The sequence below is a fragment of the Paramisgurnus dabryanus genome, chromosome 1, assembly GCF_030506205.2.
Source record: "Paramisgurnus dabryanus chromosome 1, PD_genome_1.1, whole genome shotgun sequence".
Lineage (NCBI taxonomy): Eukaryota > Metazoa > Chordata > Actinopteri > Cypriniformes > Cobitidae > Paramisgurnus > Paramisgurnus dabryanus.
This window is the reverse complement of record NC_133337.1, coordinates 16,612,656-16,632,835: the sequence shown is the minus strand read 5'-3', so window position 1 is coordinate 16,632,835 and position 20,180 is coordinate 16,612,656. Positions and strand designations below refer to the sequence as shown.

The 20,180-nt window shown below is 36.0% G+C and overlaps 1 protein-coding gene across 3 annotated transcripts in view; it reads right to left on the bottom strand.

The window, feature by feature from the left end:
• tbc1d22a (TBC1 domain family, member 22a) overlaps positions 1–20,180 on the bottom strand; it is a 150,884-nt gene that overhangs the window by 35,680 nt on the left and 95,024 nt on the right. For all 3 annotated transcript variants that reach the window (XM_065263442.2, XM_065263444.2, XM_065263443.2), the window contains one exon: positions 4,737–4,864. In XM_065263442.2, coding sequence (XP_065119514.1) covers positions 4,737–4,864 — 128 coding nt within the window. The remainder of the gene's footprint in view (positions 1–4,736; positions 4,865–20,180) is intronic.

Sequence of the window (20,180 nt, the reverse complement as noted above, 5' to 3'; positions counted from 1 at the left end):
TTTAAAAAGGTGTATGTCTGTTAAAGTAATGAGAATAAACACTTCACAGGCTTCAGTGTATGAATTAAATATACATGTATTTCGTATGAAGTACATTGAGAGATGAATTTGGTTACTGTAGCTTTTAGACGCGAGAGAGAGATCACTCTCTACCTGTGCACTGCTGTGTGTGCTTGCTTCGGATGTATGCGAACAAAAGCAGCTGTGAGGAAAATTTAAGTTTAAACTGACAAAACTTTAAAACCCATGCAAATAATAAACTTTCGCCATGAAGATGCATTGTCCACGATTTATAAGTGTTGCTTATACTCTCTTCGTTGGGGTCTGGAGCGTGTCCTCATAGTAAATACACATTTCTTTAAAGGCAGAAAAATCTATTTAAATTCGCAGTTCGTACATAAGCAACGGGTTATAAAAATGCTCACACTGTGTAAAAATGGTTTCTAATTGCGGCTGCATTCAGGAGCCCTTTGATGACAAAAGTAAACAAAAAGACAGGCAAATTTAAATAGTAAAGATCGAGTCATTAAATGCGATGATTGACCGATACCGTTCTGTGGCTGATCAATCGGAGCATCCCTATCCTTACATATAATTAAGTTATACTGTATTTTGTCTGTATCTCAACAGGTAGAGTGTTGCAGAGAAGCCTAAAGGTCGTTTGATTCCCAGGGAACACACTGTAAACCTTTTTTGTCATTTAAACAGTTTTCAACAGTACGTTTACAATACTCTAAAGGATAATGGAAAATATATGCTCATCACTGTAAGTACAATGTATTAACATATTACATTTTAATTGTTAAATATCACATCATCTGACAGTTTTATAGGTCTTCACTAGAAATGCTTAATTCATCTAAATCATGTGTCTATTTAAACCTAATTATTTACACCATTGCTGGCCCCCCAGTGGGCCGAAGCGGTACTGCAGGGGGGCATTGGCCATACTAAATCAAAATATTAAAATAATTAATTAAAATTATTATATTCTAATGGTTCTGAAATGTGATTTTCCCCTCCTTAAACCAAAACATAAAGCATATACACTTTTTTCCATTATAGTGAGGTGAGATACATTGCTTATAAATGGTTTTAGATTTTTTATTTTTAAATCTGTAATTCATTGCAATAGATTTGTGAACTATGTAGCTTCTGTTACACACTTTGATGTATTATAATTGTAAATAGTATGCATTAAGTATGTAGTGTTATGGGTTTAAAGAATGTTTACTTTATTTTTCACCAGAATATAAAAATATTACATTTTATGGTAGTGCTCATAATTCACACGTAATAGACAAATGGGGGGTGGGGCCATGGAGCTTTTGCTATATTTTTGGGGGGCCTTACCACTGTGAACTTTGGGAAGTGTTTTGTTTAAGGTGTGGTCTTTTAAGCAGTATAAAATATGAAGAATCCATTTTCCAGTAAGTTACGGTAAAATCCTAAAATTGACCCTTTTACAGTGCACAAACTAACAAAAACGTACCTTGAATGCACCAAGTCACTTTGGATAAAAGATACCATTTATACCAATTTTAACAGGCCTAAGTGCTTTTTCAAGCATATTGCTACAATTTACAAGCTTCTCAAACACATCAACCACCCAACTGAGTGTTTGGTAGAACAGGAAGTACCTCCCCAAGAAACAGAAGTAACAAACGACAAAAGAACATAAAGTACCACTCTATTAGTTGAGCTTAAACACACACAGTCGTTTAAAGACAACGATTGCCACAACATGCTGATGCAAGCATGCTGTTTGAAAAATGTCCCAGTGTTCACACTATTACAGATAGTGAGCCTAAAAATGGCTTACTTGGTCATAAGGAAATGCTTTACTCCTAAATGTTGCTACATCTGTAACTTTTCACTCAGCCAGGTTGAAAACAACAGTAATTCACTTTTGAAAAAGTTTCCATGGACACTTTCCATTTGAAGTCAGATCACTACAGACAAGAAGAAAACCTGAAGTCCAACATCCAACACAACCATCTGGAATTCAAAGACCACTGAGATGGGTTCACTTCTTTTTTAAGGCAGCACTTTCAGGTGTGTTTTCAGGCCTGACAGCAGGGCTTTTATAGCTTCTGGCCAAACATGAGTGAAATGGTCCTTTGATTTGTACAAGAGGCAGATGGAAGTGTGAAAGGATTTTGGCCAAGTTCCCTGTAGGTTCTGATGCTATGGCCACTATTGTATCAGGTCAATGCAAGAGGCTTTTAAATGAGAAATGCACACAAACTACCATAATAAAAAAAAATAGTAAAATAAATAAAACCTAAGCTTAACAGGAATAAAAAGGCAAATTTTACATATATCAAGTAAATGCAAGTATTTACGTTATTCTCAATACAAAAAACATTCAAGGTCACAGAATTGTGCTTGTGTTGATGCCCTAATGCGAGTCACGTGAAACTGCATTTACTGCTGTATTTCTGGCCACATTTATCTCCTCTTACCTTTGCTTTTACAGTTTGCTCAGCTTGCAAGATCAATAAAATAAAACAACTGTGAGAACTCAAGAGTGCACCCAATCATAAGCTAACAAAACCTGGGACCTCTCACAAAGAAAAAAAGCCATCAAAGGAAGTTAAACTTTCTTAAAATCATTTAAGCACACCATATTTTCTCTGCACCTTTCTCTTTATCGGATAATGCGATCAATAGCGTATGTTAAGCAATATCCTAGAGTTATTGACTTGTCCCTGGCCTAACAAGCGAGTGTATTTTTGTGGGTCCCATCTCACTTCGTACGCATCTAAGATCATTTCAATCAATGGCGGGTCCTAAGCTGTCACAATGAAGCCGGTGGCACATTTCCGGCGGGTAACAAATACAAAAGGAAACCTGAACTGTGCATTGCCAATGGTTACTATCGGTTTAAATCTAAAACGGTCAAAAAGAATAAGGGCAGAGGGCAGTCAGCAGTTTAAAGCATTTCCTCTGCACTACAGTGATAGAAGGACGTTGACATTTAATGCATGGGCTTCTGTTGCTGACAGGAAGCAAATCCTCCCGAGACAAAGAGACTTATAATGGCATATCACAATTACAATGATGTTCTTTCAAAGTGAGAATTAAGCATAATTTCATACTATTTTGAGCTGAGTGAATGAAAACTCAGAAATGGCAGGCCTCTGCATCTGTAAAATCACGAAAATGCACCAAGGCCCCCGCAAGTCTTGGGTTAGATGTCATCAGCACTTTGAGGTTCCTTGCTGTGCTGAAACCTTTTCTTCCTGCATTGTTTTATTCTTTTGATGTCTGCTTAAAAACATTCGACTCTATAAAACTTTATACACTTAAGAAATGCCAGATGGTATAAAAACATACATTGTCATTTTGTTTTTCAATGACAAGCATGTATGAGGGTGGATATATGGAAATGATCATAAATTCCTGCTTCTCCTTGTCACAGTAATTATGATATACAAGACACAAATAACAGTGGTCTAATAAAATAGTATAAAGACCAGTTACATCTTCCTGGCTTTGTATGATCATTTAAAAGGGTGCACTTATATTAATAGGGGAGAGCTGGGCACAACTTAACGCTTTTTGGTTTTGTCTCAATCATTACAATTTTTTAAAGTTTGATTAATTATTTTTTACACACACATCTCTGCTACAAATGACCATTTAAAGTTTGTTTCTTACCATTCTTGGACAATTACACCAAACATGACAGGAGTGCAAATGTTACAACTTACCCCATAGGTGGGGTTAATTGTAACCGGCAGGGGGTGAGTGTAACACTTGCTAAAAATTAAGTTTGCAGGCAAATATTTCAATACTATTTTGTCTATATATTGAAGTGGGTGTTGTTTATATATATATGTCTATAATTTGTATATGTGACCTAGTTTGTAAAAAACATACTAAGGTTTCAAAATCAAATTCTGAGATAATGAAAATCAAAGTCTGATTTTAGCCATTAATTTCATTATGATTTTAATCTTTGGCGTGACCTTATTCAATCAATATTAAAGATATGTTTTTGGTATCTTACACACCCAACACAGAAAAAAAACCTTATGACGAAAAAACACTTGTTCATCAATAACTCTATGGGAAAACCATCTTTTGGCAGCTTGAAAACAATATGAGAAAAACAAATCGCTCAACCCTGTGTAACAATGTAAATGATCCGTGTTACAACTAACCCTGTGTAGTTTTTGCCCCACGCACCCCTTCTATAAATATAAATAAATGTAATTTTCAATTAAAAATAGCAATTTTAGTGCACTGGAAAAATCTTTATACTTTAGTGTGATTTCATAATCATTTTACAGTGTTGTTCAAATACTCAAAATTAATGAGGATCAGTTAATAAATTAACAATGATATATAAAATCTCAAAATTCTGGTATCTAAGATGCTGGTCTTAAGGGTAAAAAAAGGGCTCCACATCACATATGTTTGAGGATGTCAATACCAGAATTAGATCCAGAGGATAAATTAAAGTGTCATATTATTTACAAAATTAGCAAACATAATGCAGAATTCATAAAAGTCATATTTATATTCAAATAAAAGAATTAAAGCGAAAATGAATATGATAAAACGATCACAAGAGACCACAGAATCTAGTCTTGCGTCATGTGGCCTCCTTTAGTTTTATGAAACAGCAAAAACATTTCACTACCCAATTAAGACTTTATAGAAAATGAAGGTGAATAAACACTGACAGCGAGAATAAATGCTAGAAGATCCAGCAAATCTTCTGGTACCTGATATGTGTCCCACAAGCGAATGGTACAGCGTAGAGGAAGTTCTCTCATCAGCAGGTTGTTCATCCACCGGAAGGCAAACTGCAAATACTCCACCTCATACTGCTGCATGTGGCGATGGACCGTCTCTGTTCAGGACACAATAAAAAACGGCACAAATTATCTCGCTGACAAACACGCTCATCTCGCTCATCCATCACAAACAATAACATCATCATCAAAAGTCTCATTACCCATATTGGGAACAAACAATAAACAACATAAGTTGCACATACACAACATTTTTTTCTTGCATAGCTGCATGTTCATCAGAAAAACACGGTTCACAGCTGACAGCCAACTAGGTGTGAGATAAAACACCTAATAAAACCCATAAAAAATGTCTCTGTCCAAGGCGTCATGTGCTTGGTGCTGTCATTTAAGCACAAGGTAATTACTTAGCTGTCAGCCAACGTCAGAGCATGTTATGTTCGAGAGGAAACAGCGGCTTTATTTATGGAGCGTCTCTTTAATCAACATGGACTCGCTACTGACGGCTAGCGTGTGTGACATGCATGACTGCGTGATCCTGTAGAATTATACAGTTGCCGTCTTTATTCGCCTGCCTGCAAAGATGACATTCCTGAGTCGCACGTTTACCGATTAGGTTGGTGGATTTTTAAAAATAAAACAATTATAGTAAAAATAAGATTAAAAATGGAGAAGAAGAATTATAAAAACAAAAACGGTTTTTCTATCTTAAAGCAATTTCAAAGCAAATACATAAATATCGAGAAAGCTGAAAAATATCTAGTGCCACTTGTGCTCCTGAACGTCAAAGATTAGCTTCGGTGTCAAATCTCACTTGTCTTCACACTATCATTCTCACATCAGGCTTCTGCATAAACAACTTATTCCTGTTAACGCTGAATACTTCTCGCTTACACGACAGAGTCTGACAACAAAAATATGCAGATTTCACTTGAAGTCTGAAAACTTTTGACATTAAAACATACTAAAACTGTGAATAAAAACTATTTCAAGATTATTTAAAAAAATATACAGGAAGACAATACCTTAATATATACATACAAATACATTGCAGATAGCCTTTAGGATTTTCTGTAAGCAGAATGGATCTGCTTCTGAACTGCACTCCACCTTTAATGCAGCAGAACACATGCAGGTTCCAAGCATGGAGGCGACAGGCAGAGGTCAGAGGTCGCAGAAAGACAAGTGAGCTGTTTGCCATGAATCTGCTGAGCAGTGGGCTTCTGCTCGACTTCTGCCCCCGCCCATCTATCCCATAATTACATCTCCACCGACCCTTTCTTGCCCCGGCTGCATTTCTGGCTCAAACCTGCCCAAATACCTAGAGAGAAAGAGTCTATAGCCCTTACCCGCACCATGCAAAAAAATATATATGGATACATTTATAGATATAAATATTATTGCAGGTCACAAAACCAGAAAATGGGGAAATCTCACAAAGAAATGTTGAATCAAAGTAACTTAAGTCAAGAGTCAGTAACAATTATATTCAGAATACATAAAATTAAGCATGTTTTTCTATCTAGATTGATATTATTTTAATAGCATAATAAAATCAAGAGGTGTAAAACGGACATCTCTTAGCCAGTTTGCCGATAAATATAAAAAATCTGTGATACAATTTCAATGCGATTCATATATATTATATATATTATTATTATATTGATCGATTCGATTGCATTTCCTGTGACTGTTATTCTGCTGCTACCACAACGATGTTGTTGCATTGCAATCATACGCACATGCACACATATTGTCAGCAAACGAAAATGCAGGCTTTGTGAAGACTGTCAAAATAATGTAAATGTACCTCATATTAATATTTTACGCGTGGCATTGATGCATTCTATCGTAAAATATTTAATTGGTGCATCAATCCATATCAATGTATTGTATTATATCAATGGTCACAAAAAGAATGATCTTTTTAAATTACAATTGCTTGTGTTGTACTGTATTGTATGTTCTCACATTGCATTTTAAAACATGTATTATGTTTCCAAAAATTCCTTAAAAAGAGGACCTAAAGACTGCAATTCCTTAGTTACAGCAACTCCTTTATTTGCCAAACTTGCCAGTCTCTGTAAACTACCGTCAAAATCAACCAGGCAGACACTGTTGTGTTTGTGTGTAGGGTTGTTTACTATTGTTTCAGTGTGAATGCATTTAAACACAGATCTAAAAATGTGACAGTTAATAGCACCCCTGTCACTGCGCTGTCACTTTCTCTGGATTGTACCGATGACATTTATCACTGTGGCAGAAAACTACTTCCTGTACTTTACAGCATTTATGAAGCATAAGTCAAGTCCCCCAGCCAAACAGAAAAAAAACATTTAAGGGCAGACTCTCATGCACTGTACTTAATCTGAAATTATTTCACTTTAGTCAGGCGCCGATTAATGCGAAGTAAATGGAAAAATATAATACCATCAATGACCAAATCAATGACCAAAGCGGCACATGAATAAATGCATATGGAAGGTCAATAGCAGGGTTCTTTGCCAGAACTCTTAAAGGTTATGTGTGCAATTTTTATGATGTTAAAATATTCTTAAACTGGAATCGGAAAAACATTTATAGGTTGATTCCCTTGGGAAAAAGTTTTAAACACGACTCACAGACATCAAAATATTGCTTCGTTTGAGCATTACAATCAACCTGACACAGCAACACTGATATTTTGAGCTTTGGGCTACTTGTTTGACCATTAGTAGAAAAGGACACCATGCAGAAACCTGTTTGAGATCTGTTTGAAAAAGTCAAACTGAGTTTTGACATTTTCAGCATTTATTTTAGGTTACTTTTATATTTGAAAATTAACTTTTGTAATGTGACATTCCTGTAAATCTAACTTAAAAGTATTCACCATAAAAAAAAACAGTTACACGAAGGGCTGCATAAGGATTAATCGCAATTAATCGTTTGCAGAATAAAAGGTTTTGTTTACATCACATATATGTGTGTGTGTATTGTGTAGAATAATGTATATACAATGTATATGTATTTGTATAAATAAATACACATACCTACATGTTCAATAAAAAAAAGTACATATGAAGTATTTTTATTTATTAAGGGTCACGTTTTCACCACTGTTTCATTAATATTTATAAGATAGCGTGTTCTTATCCAATGCGGAGACGTTTCGCTTGTGTGTGTGTGTGTGTGCGCACATGCATGTGCTCCATGCGGCCAGGTCAGACGGGGGAGGGGGCTCAGGATAATCACCAGGGCTCCAGACTAACTTTTTTCACTAGGAGCACAGTGGCCCCCAACTGAAAATTTTAGGGGCGCAACCAGAAAATTTAGGGGCACACACTGTAAATCAACATGCTATCCAAATATTCACATTTCTTCTAATTTACCCTGTATTACTATTAAATAATTTAATGATAGATGCAGAAAGTACAATGTGCTGTTTTCAAATTCAGTGTCACATCACAAAAAAAAGGTCAAATTTACTGGTCGCACATGTGCAACTGGATGTAAAATTCAGTGGCACACTCTCAAATTTTGGTGGCAAAATGCCCCCATTTGGTGGCAGTCTGGAGCCCTGATCACACATGGATACGGTTCTGTATAGTAAAGTAAATGTGACTGCACCATTACGCACACTCTGTAAATGTGTTGGTTGATTTTCCCCATGATGCTGTCTAGGGCTGGGTATCGATTCAGATTTTCCAGATCGATTCAATTTCGATTCACAAGCTGTCAAATCGATTCGATTTTGATTCTCGATTAAATTTACGATTCCGGTTCTCTGGCCGGTTTTTATACTCTATTCTCGATTCAACTCAATAAATATAGATTAAATACAAATACTATACTAATAAAAAGAACAGTGAACAGCAGGTTACAAGTGAGTAATTATTAAAATCGATGAAGCACCTGAAACCGCCATTTTAAGCACTGAATTAATGAATGACAGGCTTGCCTCTCGCTCCTTGGTAACCTCGCGCAAAGCAAAAAATAGGGTGACATCTTGTGAAGAAGACTAGTAATTCGATTAGCGTTAATCTTTCGTTCAATGTTTGCAGAAATAAATATGAAAGAAAAAAAATCGATTCTGCTCTTTGAGAATCGATTCTGAATCGACCACATAAAAAAAAAAACGATTAATCGAAAAATCGATTTTTTGCCCAGCCCTAATGCTGTCAGGACTAGACTCACCATCAACAGAATTTGCTTGGGAAAGCTACGGGAGGCAGGTGGACTTTGATCTGTTCTGAAGTACCGTGTCCTGAGGACTTTTCATTTTCTTCAAACACGCTATTATTTCAGCTATAACAGTTTTACTTGACCATTGTTTAAATTAAATATTATATTCAGTTTAATTATTTCTGTAATACAGCTAATCTTAGTAAATCTTAGCTTATATCAGTTGCCCCGCTCCAATCATCGTCCACACCCATTTAAGTAGCATTTTTTTTTAAATGATAGTGAGGTAGACTGGAGCTGAAACAGTGGGGTTTCATGACGCTTTAAGAATACATTAATGCAATTGCCATGAGACATGTTGATATATAACAAATACAAAATATATGATTGGAGAGTTCTACAGCTGCACCGCACAAGACATTTGATCAATTTCAGAAGAATTTGAAATCGTGCATGAAAAAGCTGCCAAAAGAAACCAAAAGCACTATAACATCCATGGGGAAAAATAAGAATAAGAAAGAAATCAAACAGACTTGTTTCCTACCAGTTTAAGGTGTTCTTCTGGGGTCAAAAGGGTAAACTTGATGATAAAAGCATTTATGAAGGAAACTACATTAAAGAGAGGCCGCATCATTTGTCTTTTAAAAGTTACCAGAGTGTCTTTTACTTTCTTATGCGTCTCTGTTCTGTGTCACTGAAATGTTAATGTGTGTTTTCAAACCTTATAAGATTTGCGTGCAAAACCCACATTGTGTCCTCATTTACATAAATAAATTCACCTTGAGCAATTTGCATGCTGATGAACCTCAATATATTCATAAAAAACATACGAGATAAGAGCAAACAGTGTTCACGTTCTGGGCTGCTTCTGATGAACAGAATTGTTTTAGTGTTAAACAACTCTTATGGGCTATTGTGTAGTACGACTGCTAATTACTACAAGCTCTCAAACAAACTGCAAGCGCATGGTGACAATTGTGTGTTTGGATTTCTAATGAAAAAGAAGTACAAGCAAGAGGCAAGAAAGAGAGAGAGAGAGAAAAATAGGAAGAGAGAGATTTACAATATATCTGAGGAGCACTCCCCACAACCATCTAACATACATATTAACATTATTCAGACAAATTACATGACAGAACATGATGCAAACCATAATCCATACTACTAAATGTAATTATTTTTCGATCGCATGGGCTTTTTTAAAGTAGTTACTAAATATTTATTTTCCTTAGATATTCTTGAAGACATTCCTTATTCAGTGCAAGGCTATAAACTATTCTTAATAGCCAGATGAACAAAGATAAAACTTGAACTATGTGGCATGTTGAGAAGAGGGTTGCTATTACTTTTTAACGCACCTGAAACCAAGGAATTAAAACACCAAGAAACCAAAAACTATCACACCACATTCAACATGATGACACCACTTAAATTTTCAGTGTACAAATCTAATAAGAATCTAACTACCAGTCCACATAATCAAATTTTTGGGTGATGAGCATGTTAATGGCCAGTTACAAGAATCTAATGTTTAATTAAAGAGATGAAAAACACGACAAAAACAATGGTTTTAAACATCAAATTCCACTTCTGTCTTTTCTACATATACAATCTTGCTTTTCCTTTACCCTCATTTATCTAGCAGCCTGCTTGGTGTATTAATTTTAATTGTGAGCACATTCTTATTTCTATGTCAGTTTCAAGGCGTTGAAAAATGAAGGCGTTACTGCAGAGCAATTAATCTTGAGCTGATCAGCAGTGCCGGCTCTGGTCATCGATCACAGAACTCATGTACGGGCAATACCAGCTCCTTTACTATTGGCACAAAGTCCACTTTACAGATTATTCTGTTTAAGATCAGCCCACTTGAAAGAAAACAGACCTATGACTGACTGACATGAAATGTAAACTGACATTACACATGTTTTTTACTATTTTTCAAGGGCAGACTAAAAATAACTGAAAGGCTGAAAGGTAAATATACCTATGCTAAAGGGTAGGTTATTCAAAGGACATGGTGGTCTCAAAGACAAAATTGAAGAAACTTGTGAAAATGTGTATACACTTTCACCCTACCAAAAACAGAAAATATATTTAGTTTGTTACAGCGCTGTGGAGGAATTTTGGCCCACTCATCTTTGCAGAATTGTTGTAATTCAGCCACATTGGAGGGATTTCGAGTATGAACCGCCTTTTTAAGGTCATGCCACAGCATCTCAATAGGATTGAGGTCAGGACTTTGACTAGGCCACTCCGAAGTCTTCATTTTGTGTTTCTGTAGCCGATAATAGGTGGATTTGCTGGTGTGTTGGATCATTGTCCTGCTGCAGAACCCAAGTTGGCTTTAGCTTGAGGTCACGAACACATGGCCGTACATTTTTCCTTCAGGATTTTTCGGTAGACAGCAGAATTCATGGTTCCATTTATCGCAGCAAGTCTTCGAGGTCCCGAAGCAGCAAAACAGCCCCAGACCATCACACTTCCACCACCATATTTTACTGTTGGTATGATGTTCTTTTTCTGAAATGCTGTGTTACTTACACCAGACATAATGGGACGCCAAAAAGTTGGACTTCCAAAAAGTGGGGATTATCAAGATGTTTTCCGGCAAAACAGACAAGCCTTTATTTTCTTTTAGCTTAGCAGTGGTTTTCATCTTGGAACTCTGCAATGCAGGCCATTTTTGCCCCGTCTCTTTTTTATGGTTGAGTCATGAACACTGACCTTAACTAAAGCCCTGTGCACACTTTGAGATTTCAGCCATGATTTAGCTGTCTGGGACAAATGTTGAAATCCTAGAAGATTTCTGGAATCCTAAGCTAAAATCTGCCGTCTTTGATCGCTAGTTTGACATGTTCACAGACAGCCGATAAATGACCTTTGCGATCAAAATTATCCTCCTACAAAATTCTGGCAGTGTCAGAAATTTTAAGACACAATCCTGCTGTGTGACATCTCCCTACGACAACCGGCAGATCAATAACCAATAGAAGCACAGAACCAGATGACGCAATTAGTGCGGCGACAACAACAAATCAACGCAGACAAATGTCAAAAAGAGCCAGGTAGACTGTACAACAGGAGGAGAAACTTGTGGAGTTATGGAAAGATAAAGAGTGTTTGTACAACGTGTCATCGCCACTGTACCATGATAGGATAAAAATGAAACCGCCTGGAGAGAAATCGCGCTGGAAATTCAAATGACAGGTAACTTACTCGTCTCCTTCAGTTTTTCTTCTTTTTATGCTCAAGACAAGTCATGATTAAAATGAACGGTAGATGTTGTTTCGCTTTGCTAGCCTTTGCTTCAGCTTGTGTTTTCCCAGTCGTCGTCGATCGATGACGTAAAACTGCGGACGCGTTTGTTTTCTTGCGTCTGATGTTTAAAATTCGTACAGTCTGACATTGATGGAAAATGAAATCATACAGTGTGACATGGATTTAACTATGATCTTGATCGCAACAATCCTGAAAGACTATTTAAAATCGCACAGTGTATACCGGGCTTAAGGCATGTTACGCCTGCAGTTCTTTGGATATTGTTGTGGGGTCTTTTGTGACCTCTTGAATGGATCGTTGCTGCGCTCTTGGGGTAATTTTGGTCAACCAGCCACTACTGGGAAGGTTCTATGCTGTTCCATGTTTTCGCCTTTTGTGGATAATGGCCCTTATTGTGGTTAGCTGAAGTCCCAAAGCTTTAGAAATGGCTTTATAACCTTTTCCAGACTGATAGATCTCAATTACTTTTTTTTTACATTTGTTTCTGAATATCTTTGGATCTCGGCATGATGGCTAGCTTTTGAGGATCTCAGGCCTGATAATTAAACTCAGGTATGATAAACCACAGTTAAGTTATGTTTTAACAGGGAGCAAACAATTTAATAAATAAAACCTTCATTTAAAAACTGCATGTCGTGTTCACTTGTGTTATCTTTTACTTATATTTAAATTTGTTTGATGATGCAAAAACATTAGAAATCTGGAAGGGGCCAACCTTTTTTCACACCACTGTAGATATACAGTATATAAACAGAAGTAAACCTGTCTTTAGGTTTCATATCAGAGCAAGTATGCTAAATGTTAAATACTGTATATAAATAAGAATAATTTGCTTAAACATTAATAACAAACTCATTTTAAAGGGGACATTTCACAAGACCTTTCATAAATCGTTGGTGTCCCTAAAGTACATATGTGAAGTTTTAGCTCAAAATACCCCACAGATAATTTATTATAACATGTTAAAGGAGTAGTCCACTTTAAAAATGTGGTCCATTGACTTTTCATAGTAGGAATAAAAAATACTATGGTAAGTCAATGGGCCCGATCTTTAAAGTGGACTACTCCTTTAACACTTCGTAGGTGTGAGCAAAAATATGACGTTTTTGGGGGTGTCCTTTTAAATGCAAATGAGCTGAGGAAATGCATGGGGTTGTGGAATTCTTTCCCTTCCCAAAACTTAAAACCCAAGGGGAGAAATGCCGGACGTGGATCAAGCAATTAACAAAATTAACAAAAATTGTTAATGTAAGCTAGCTCAGCACATCATTGCTTTGAAATAATGACGGTTCTTTGTTCATAATGCATATATTTGAACATAAAATAAGATGATTAAAGGCAAGACGGAGCCTGACTGACATACTTTAAATAATATTTTAGCATTTTGTTAATGGACAGCCTACCCCTGAGTAAGTTACCCCAATCTGACAGCGGCTCTCCTGGGGCTAGTTCTATAAGCGGGACAATGTTATCATTGCAAAGTTGTCAGGTTAATGTCTTGTGTTTATTTCATAAGACTTGGATAAGCTGTTTGATTTATAATTCTTAGATTCTTTTTACAAATTTCACTTACCCTGCTGTGCATGAACAAAGCTGTTTACCATTTGAAAGGTCAGTGTATGAGGTGGCTGCTGCTTGTGCTGGGACCTAAGTTGATTAAGCTTCAATTTTGATTAAATTATTTTTTAATCGGTTGCATATTATGTCATGGATATATCCTTTAAATGCATACTGCAGTCCCTTTTTCTTCCTCTCTCAGTTATTTAACCTGTCCGCCAGAAATTATTAATTATCTCCTTGGAAATGTCTGACACCGGTACTGCACTAAATGTCAGTGCCATGGTTGGACAGTGCAGATTAAGGGACAGTATTATTATAATAAGATCCCCTTCTGACATCACAAGGGGAGCCAAATTTCAATGATCTATTTTTTCACATGCTTGCAGAGAATGGTTTACCAAACTAAGTTACTGAGTTGTTCTTTTTAACATTTTATAGGTTGACAGAAGCACTGGGGAGCCAATTATAGCACTTAAACATTGAAAAAGACAGATTTTCATGGTATACCACCTTTAAATCTTTAACATCCAAAAGGAAAAGTCATATCTTCTGTTAGCTACTGCTGGAGCTGTAGCTGACAGTTTTAAGAACGGAAGGTGTTTCAACCACACACTGTAATTATGAGAACATAAGTGGAAATGGCCGTATCTTGAGGGTGGTTATGGTGTGGAAATCCTATAAAAGTGCTCGCAGCTCTTTAGAAACGCAGGAAGATAATTAAAGCCTAGGATTGCTATGTGGTGAGGAAATTGGCAGGCCGCTTATAGCTTGATGGTGATAGAAAAAGGAAAGGATTCAACGTAGCAGTTTGAAAGCTTGATCCAGCACAATGACTTGATAAACCTGGTGATTTTCTTTTTTTGACTGAGAGCAAAAAACTATCAAGAAAACTAACAGACATCTTCACTATAATATTCAAAACTGCATTACACTGGAGGAGAGTTTGACAATAAATGACTCATAAGAAAAAGCATGGAGTTTGTCATTACAGCACATCCGCATATGCATCATGCAGCCTACGGCAGGCAAAAAGAATAAGAATCAGACAAGCTGGTGTTTCCTGCTCTGTTCCAAAACCACAGAAGTATTTTAGGGCATCACAGACGTGCTCCCAACATAAAGGCGGTTTTGAAAGCTAAAAGCAATTTTAAGAAAGTACTGCATGCATTTCAGAATACAAAGCAACAAGCAAAATAAATAAATGCTACTTTTGCACAACAATATGCCCTCTCGGCACCTTAAATTACTTTCAACAGAAACCATGATTAAGCTCATAAAATGCAATCTGTATAAACAAGTTGACAGTAAAATTCACGATCATGTCTTGACTAAGCAGTTTTCATTAAATGCTAGCTTTTATAAAGGGGACTTTTTTTGTGGCCGGACCAACAAACTTTGTTTATTTAGTGTAGAGATTTTTTTCTCTTTTCACCACTACAGTATTTACTACTGTTGTTAATAAATATTTTAAGTGTTTTATTTTTGTGTTTATCTTTTCAATTAATCTTATATACCCCTGCACCACTTTTATTATATTCATTAAAAGCTACTCTATTTATGCATTAATACACTGCATGTATTCATGCAGCTTAATATATGATATAATGTTGTAGTGATATACCACCTGATAGGTAGTCTTAAAAGGATTTTAAATCAAGTAAAATTACTCCATATCAAGTAATTTGAGCAAGCCAAAGTCAACTTTAATTATATAAAATGTATTTGTCCCAAAAAACAAAATAGTTTAAGCCAAGCCCTGATATATAGTATATAGACAACCAATTCATAAAATATTATAATAAGAGAAAGTGCCATAAGTATTGTGCCTCGGCTGAGTTGACTTGTATTTATTATACCTTATTTCCTGGCTCATGTTTTCTCATCCTAATTTTACAACATTGCAAAAGTTACAAAACACACAAATAATTGTCACTGTCTGACATTGATCATGGCTGGACCCGTGAAAAAAATCTACCTTTCACAAGCTCTTAAAGAAAATAACCTGCAGTGTTTTTTCCTGCGGAAATGTTTGCCATAGCCTACCCAACAGCAAAATGACTATCCAGCGCATTAAATTCCACAAATAAAGTTTCCGTGACAATATAACATTACAACCGAGGCTCTGCTATAGCACTGTCATTTAAAATAATATACCTGCACAGGGAACACACAGTGCTGGAGTTATTACCCACTATAAGCTTTTTAAGTGAAATTCTACAAAATCCATCAAACAAATCATGCAAGTCTGTACGGAAAGCATTTTCATATACTTTTATCTTTACTCTATAAATCATGCCAGCTATATCATGCATTTAAATTTATGCATTTGACTAAAGACTCCCAGAGCAAATTACAGTGCATTTAAGATGTTCATTTATCAGCTTGTGTTCTCTGGGGTTCAAACACACAATCAATACATGTCTAGTGCCATGCTCTACCAGCTTAAAACCCACACAAATTCAAACATAATGACACTGCAAATAAGTAACTATAAAGTAACACATATTAAATATGCAACTAGTATTGTGACTGTGCTACAGATATGAATGATAACTTATGTAGCTTGTTTAGTAGAAAACGTTATTACATTCTGAGATTAACATTTTTTACAAGACATACAATGAAACAGCTGAAAAATCCCTTAGACTTAGATATTAAATAAATGACTAAAGACAACAAGGGATCAGAATATCACTAAAACTTGGATCAAAGGTATGGCTCCTGGACAAAAACTTCTCTTCATGAATTAACAATATTAAGCAGTCATGAGTAAATAAATTAGTGGTGGGCAAAGATTCATTGCGATGAATTGCATACAAAATAAAAGTGAGTTTTTCTACTGTCTGACATTCAGGAATGTCTGGTTGCCAGTAACTTACTGTAGATTTTACATTTATGTAAAACATGAAACATTTTCAGTCTTTATCTTATATGGTAAGTTACTGACAACCAGCTGCATAATTTTTTTTACAGTGTGGGTGTGTTTTGTGTGTAATTATTATGTATATTTATACACACACACACACACACACACACACACACACACACACACACACACACACACACACACACACACACACACACACACACACACACACACACACACACACACACACTAATCTAATTCTGGCATGGTGGCCTAAAACTTTTGTATAGATGTATTCATTTCTTATTTTATTTATTTATATATATATTTTTAATTTTTATAAAATATATAAAAAATGTAATGTAATGTAATGTAATGTAATGTGATATAATGGTAACACTTTACAATAAGGTTTATTAGTTAACATTAGTAAATGTATTAACTAACATGGACAAACCATGAGCAATACATTTATTACAGTATTTATTCATCTTTGTTAATGTTAGTTAATATAAATAAAACTTTTAATTGTTTGTTCATGTTAGTTCCCAGTGCATTATGTTACGTTAACAAGATTTTAATAAAGACTTAGGTATTCTTGAAATTAACATTAACAAAGATTAATAAATGCTGTATAAGTGCACTTCATTATTAGTTTATGTTAATATTATATGTTAATGTTTCTTAAATACATGCATGAATGTGAGTATTTATATATACATAAAAATTACCCAGGGCACACCCACATATTATGCAAAAAAACTTTGATTTTGTATGTGATTAATCGTGATTAATCTTTGCCAACCACTACATACATAAATAAAAATAATCATCAAATTAACTGAAAAAATTCCCAAATCCTATCATTTTGTGTTATAACTGTACATTGGAAGCCAAAGGAAATATTTTTACTAATCTAAGAAAGTCTTTTTATTGCAATGTCAGAGTAATATTTTATGCTCAATTTAAAGTAATTGTAGTCCTAATTAACAGAGACACAGGGTAAATATCACCAAACACAATGTTTAAACAAATCTACTCTAAATGTGCTTAAATTGTTTCGTCATCTTAGCTGGAATAAGTATTGTTAGCAGTTTATAATCTCAAGTGATTTTTACCATTTTCTGAAGAAAAATCTAAATGGCTTTTGATATGCATTTTGCTAGATTTACTTCTATGTATGCATAGACTAGTAAGAATCAAAGTGATGTCTAGCTAAACCTATTAATCCTAATAAGTGCAAAAATCATTAAATCAAAACACCCCCATGATGCTAGGGTGTTCTGGGTAGTTGCTAGAATCTAAAACTTTGACGTGTGGTTGGCCCCTTCATAAAATTTTGGTCTCTATATATGGATTAGCTTTCACCAGATTTTTATGGTCCATTAAATGTTATCTGAAAAGTTTGAAAACCTAAAAAATAATAGTAAACATCTTGTCAAAACACAAAATGAACCAAAGATGTAATCTAATTAGCTTATGTTCTTATCAACCCCAAACAGTTCATCTTTTTCTGTACGTATTACTGGCATTGTGCCACAGTATCCTATTAAAGGTTCCACTAAAGGCAGGTGTGTGAGCGTGACCTCAGCATCTCAGCAGCGCATCTGCACCTGAACATCTGTGTGTGCAAGTACACACTGTGCCAATGTCAGCGAGAAGGGACAGACAGCTCACAGCTGCGAGGTCAGATGACCTTTGGCCTCTCTCACTGAAATTCGGAGGCAGCCTCCTACAGGGAACTCCTGTCATGTCGCCTGGCCGCTGTGGGCCTTGACAAACATGCCCTAGATGTATCCCGAATAAGAAGAGCCATATGGTGACCTATGCGTGAACAAAGGTGTTGAAGCGTCAAGAGTGTAAAGCAACACGTACCCTGATCACGACCACAGACCTAGATTTAAACCTTCCCAGTGTCTTAAACCCCAAGCCTCATTAGTCCTAGAAGTGGTAGCGTGACCTCCATCCGGGACATGAGAGTGACCAAGCATGCATTCACTCGTGTGAGTGCAAAAAAAGGGTTCGCTTGATTGATTTACATCCCCCAACTTTATTACAGCTGAGAATATGATGTAAAACACCATGACAGTGCCAGATCTAAGAGCAGCCTGATTAAGGTCGACATGTGCCGTCCTTACAAGTGGGAAATTTGGAAATAATGGGACAGTAATCCAGGCAGGCTGATGAAGATGAGCATGGCAGAAACCCAACTCTCGGGCGACCAGCAATTACACCCTCCCTTTCTGGCATGTCTTTTATAGATGGGGAACGCGAAACCCAGTCAGAAAGGAAAATGTGAGATGACAAGACAAAGGGATAGGCGGGCAGAGAAGAGGAAGTAGTCATACGCAACAACTTCAAGGATAAAGGGCACTTTTGGTACTGTGGGCACAAGCGCAGTCCTGAAAACTAGTTTTTTTTTTTTTTGTATTAACTAAAGGATCAGAATGCAAAATGGCAAAATCGTCACTAAGCTGACCGTAGAGAATTTCCCTTGAGAAATCAACAGTATTTTCCCTATTTTCTTGACATGTTGTCCACATTGGCCTAGACTGCAGGTATTAAAACATACTATTGCTATTTGCGTTGAGTCCTAACAAGTCAATCGGAATGACTTATGCGGTGAACAAAGCATGCTGACCCATAGGACTGAATCAAAAGAAGTGATTATCTGATGTGGACAAGAAATCCCCACCCAATTGACTCGATCAAATTACGTTTGATCAAAACAGATTAGGTAAAATGAAGGAGTAATGGGAAATGTGAAAGAGGTGTTTGGCATCTAAACTTCACTCACAAGAAACTAATTTCTTTTCGAGCAGTTGTCCGGCTACGAAAAATTGCCAATTATTTTAAAATAGCGCATTTTTACTAGCTGACAGTTCTTCTTTATCCAGTTATTATGATCTACAGTATACATTTGTGAATTTCACAGCTCCCACGCTGTTCCGTATCATACACTATATGATTCAAGATTGGCTTGATTTAAACTTTATTGGCAACAACCAAATATTCTGTTATTTATACCCGACGTACATGCTAGGACAGGCCGTGTCTCTAAAAATAACTTTCTAGAAGAACACTGACGCAACACATAGTTTATCAGGCTCACTAACTGTACCCATCATTACAAAGCAGAAGATGTTGTTTAGATTCATGTGTGGAACAATAAAAAAAAATGTTCAAGTCATGCGCTGTACGCCTGCATCTAAAATATCAATTGTTCCCTTTCATTGGTTTCTTTCCAAGGCACTTCAAATCCCATTTGAATGTCTAATAGAAGATATTATCTATAATCATGAGTGGCTAAACACAATAAATGTGACAGGCAAAAAGCTCTGGAGCCTGACAACGTGAAGGTTACTCAAGAACAAAACCGAATATAAATACTTAGACGGATAATGCTCATTTGTCACACTCATTAAACCAATATTAAATGTGCATGTTTCAAAGAAAGATGGCTGATGAAAAGGGGAACGTCCACTATAAGTAGGTTTCAGGAAGCTTGAACTCTTTAAGATATTCTGACATATGTTCAGATCACAAAA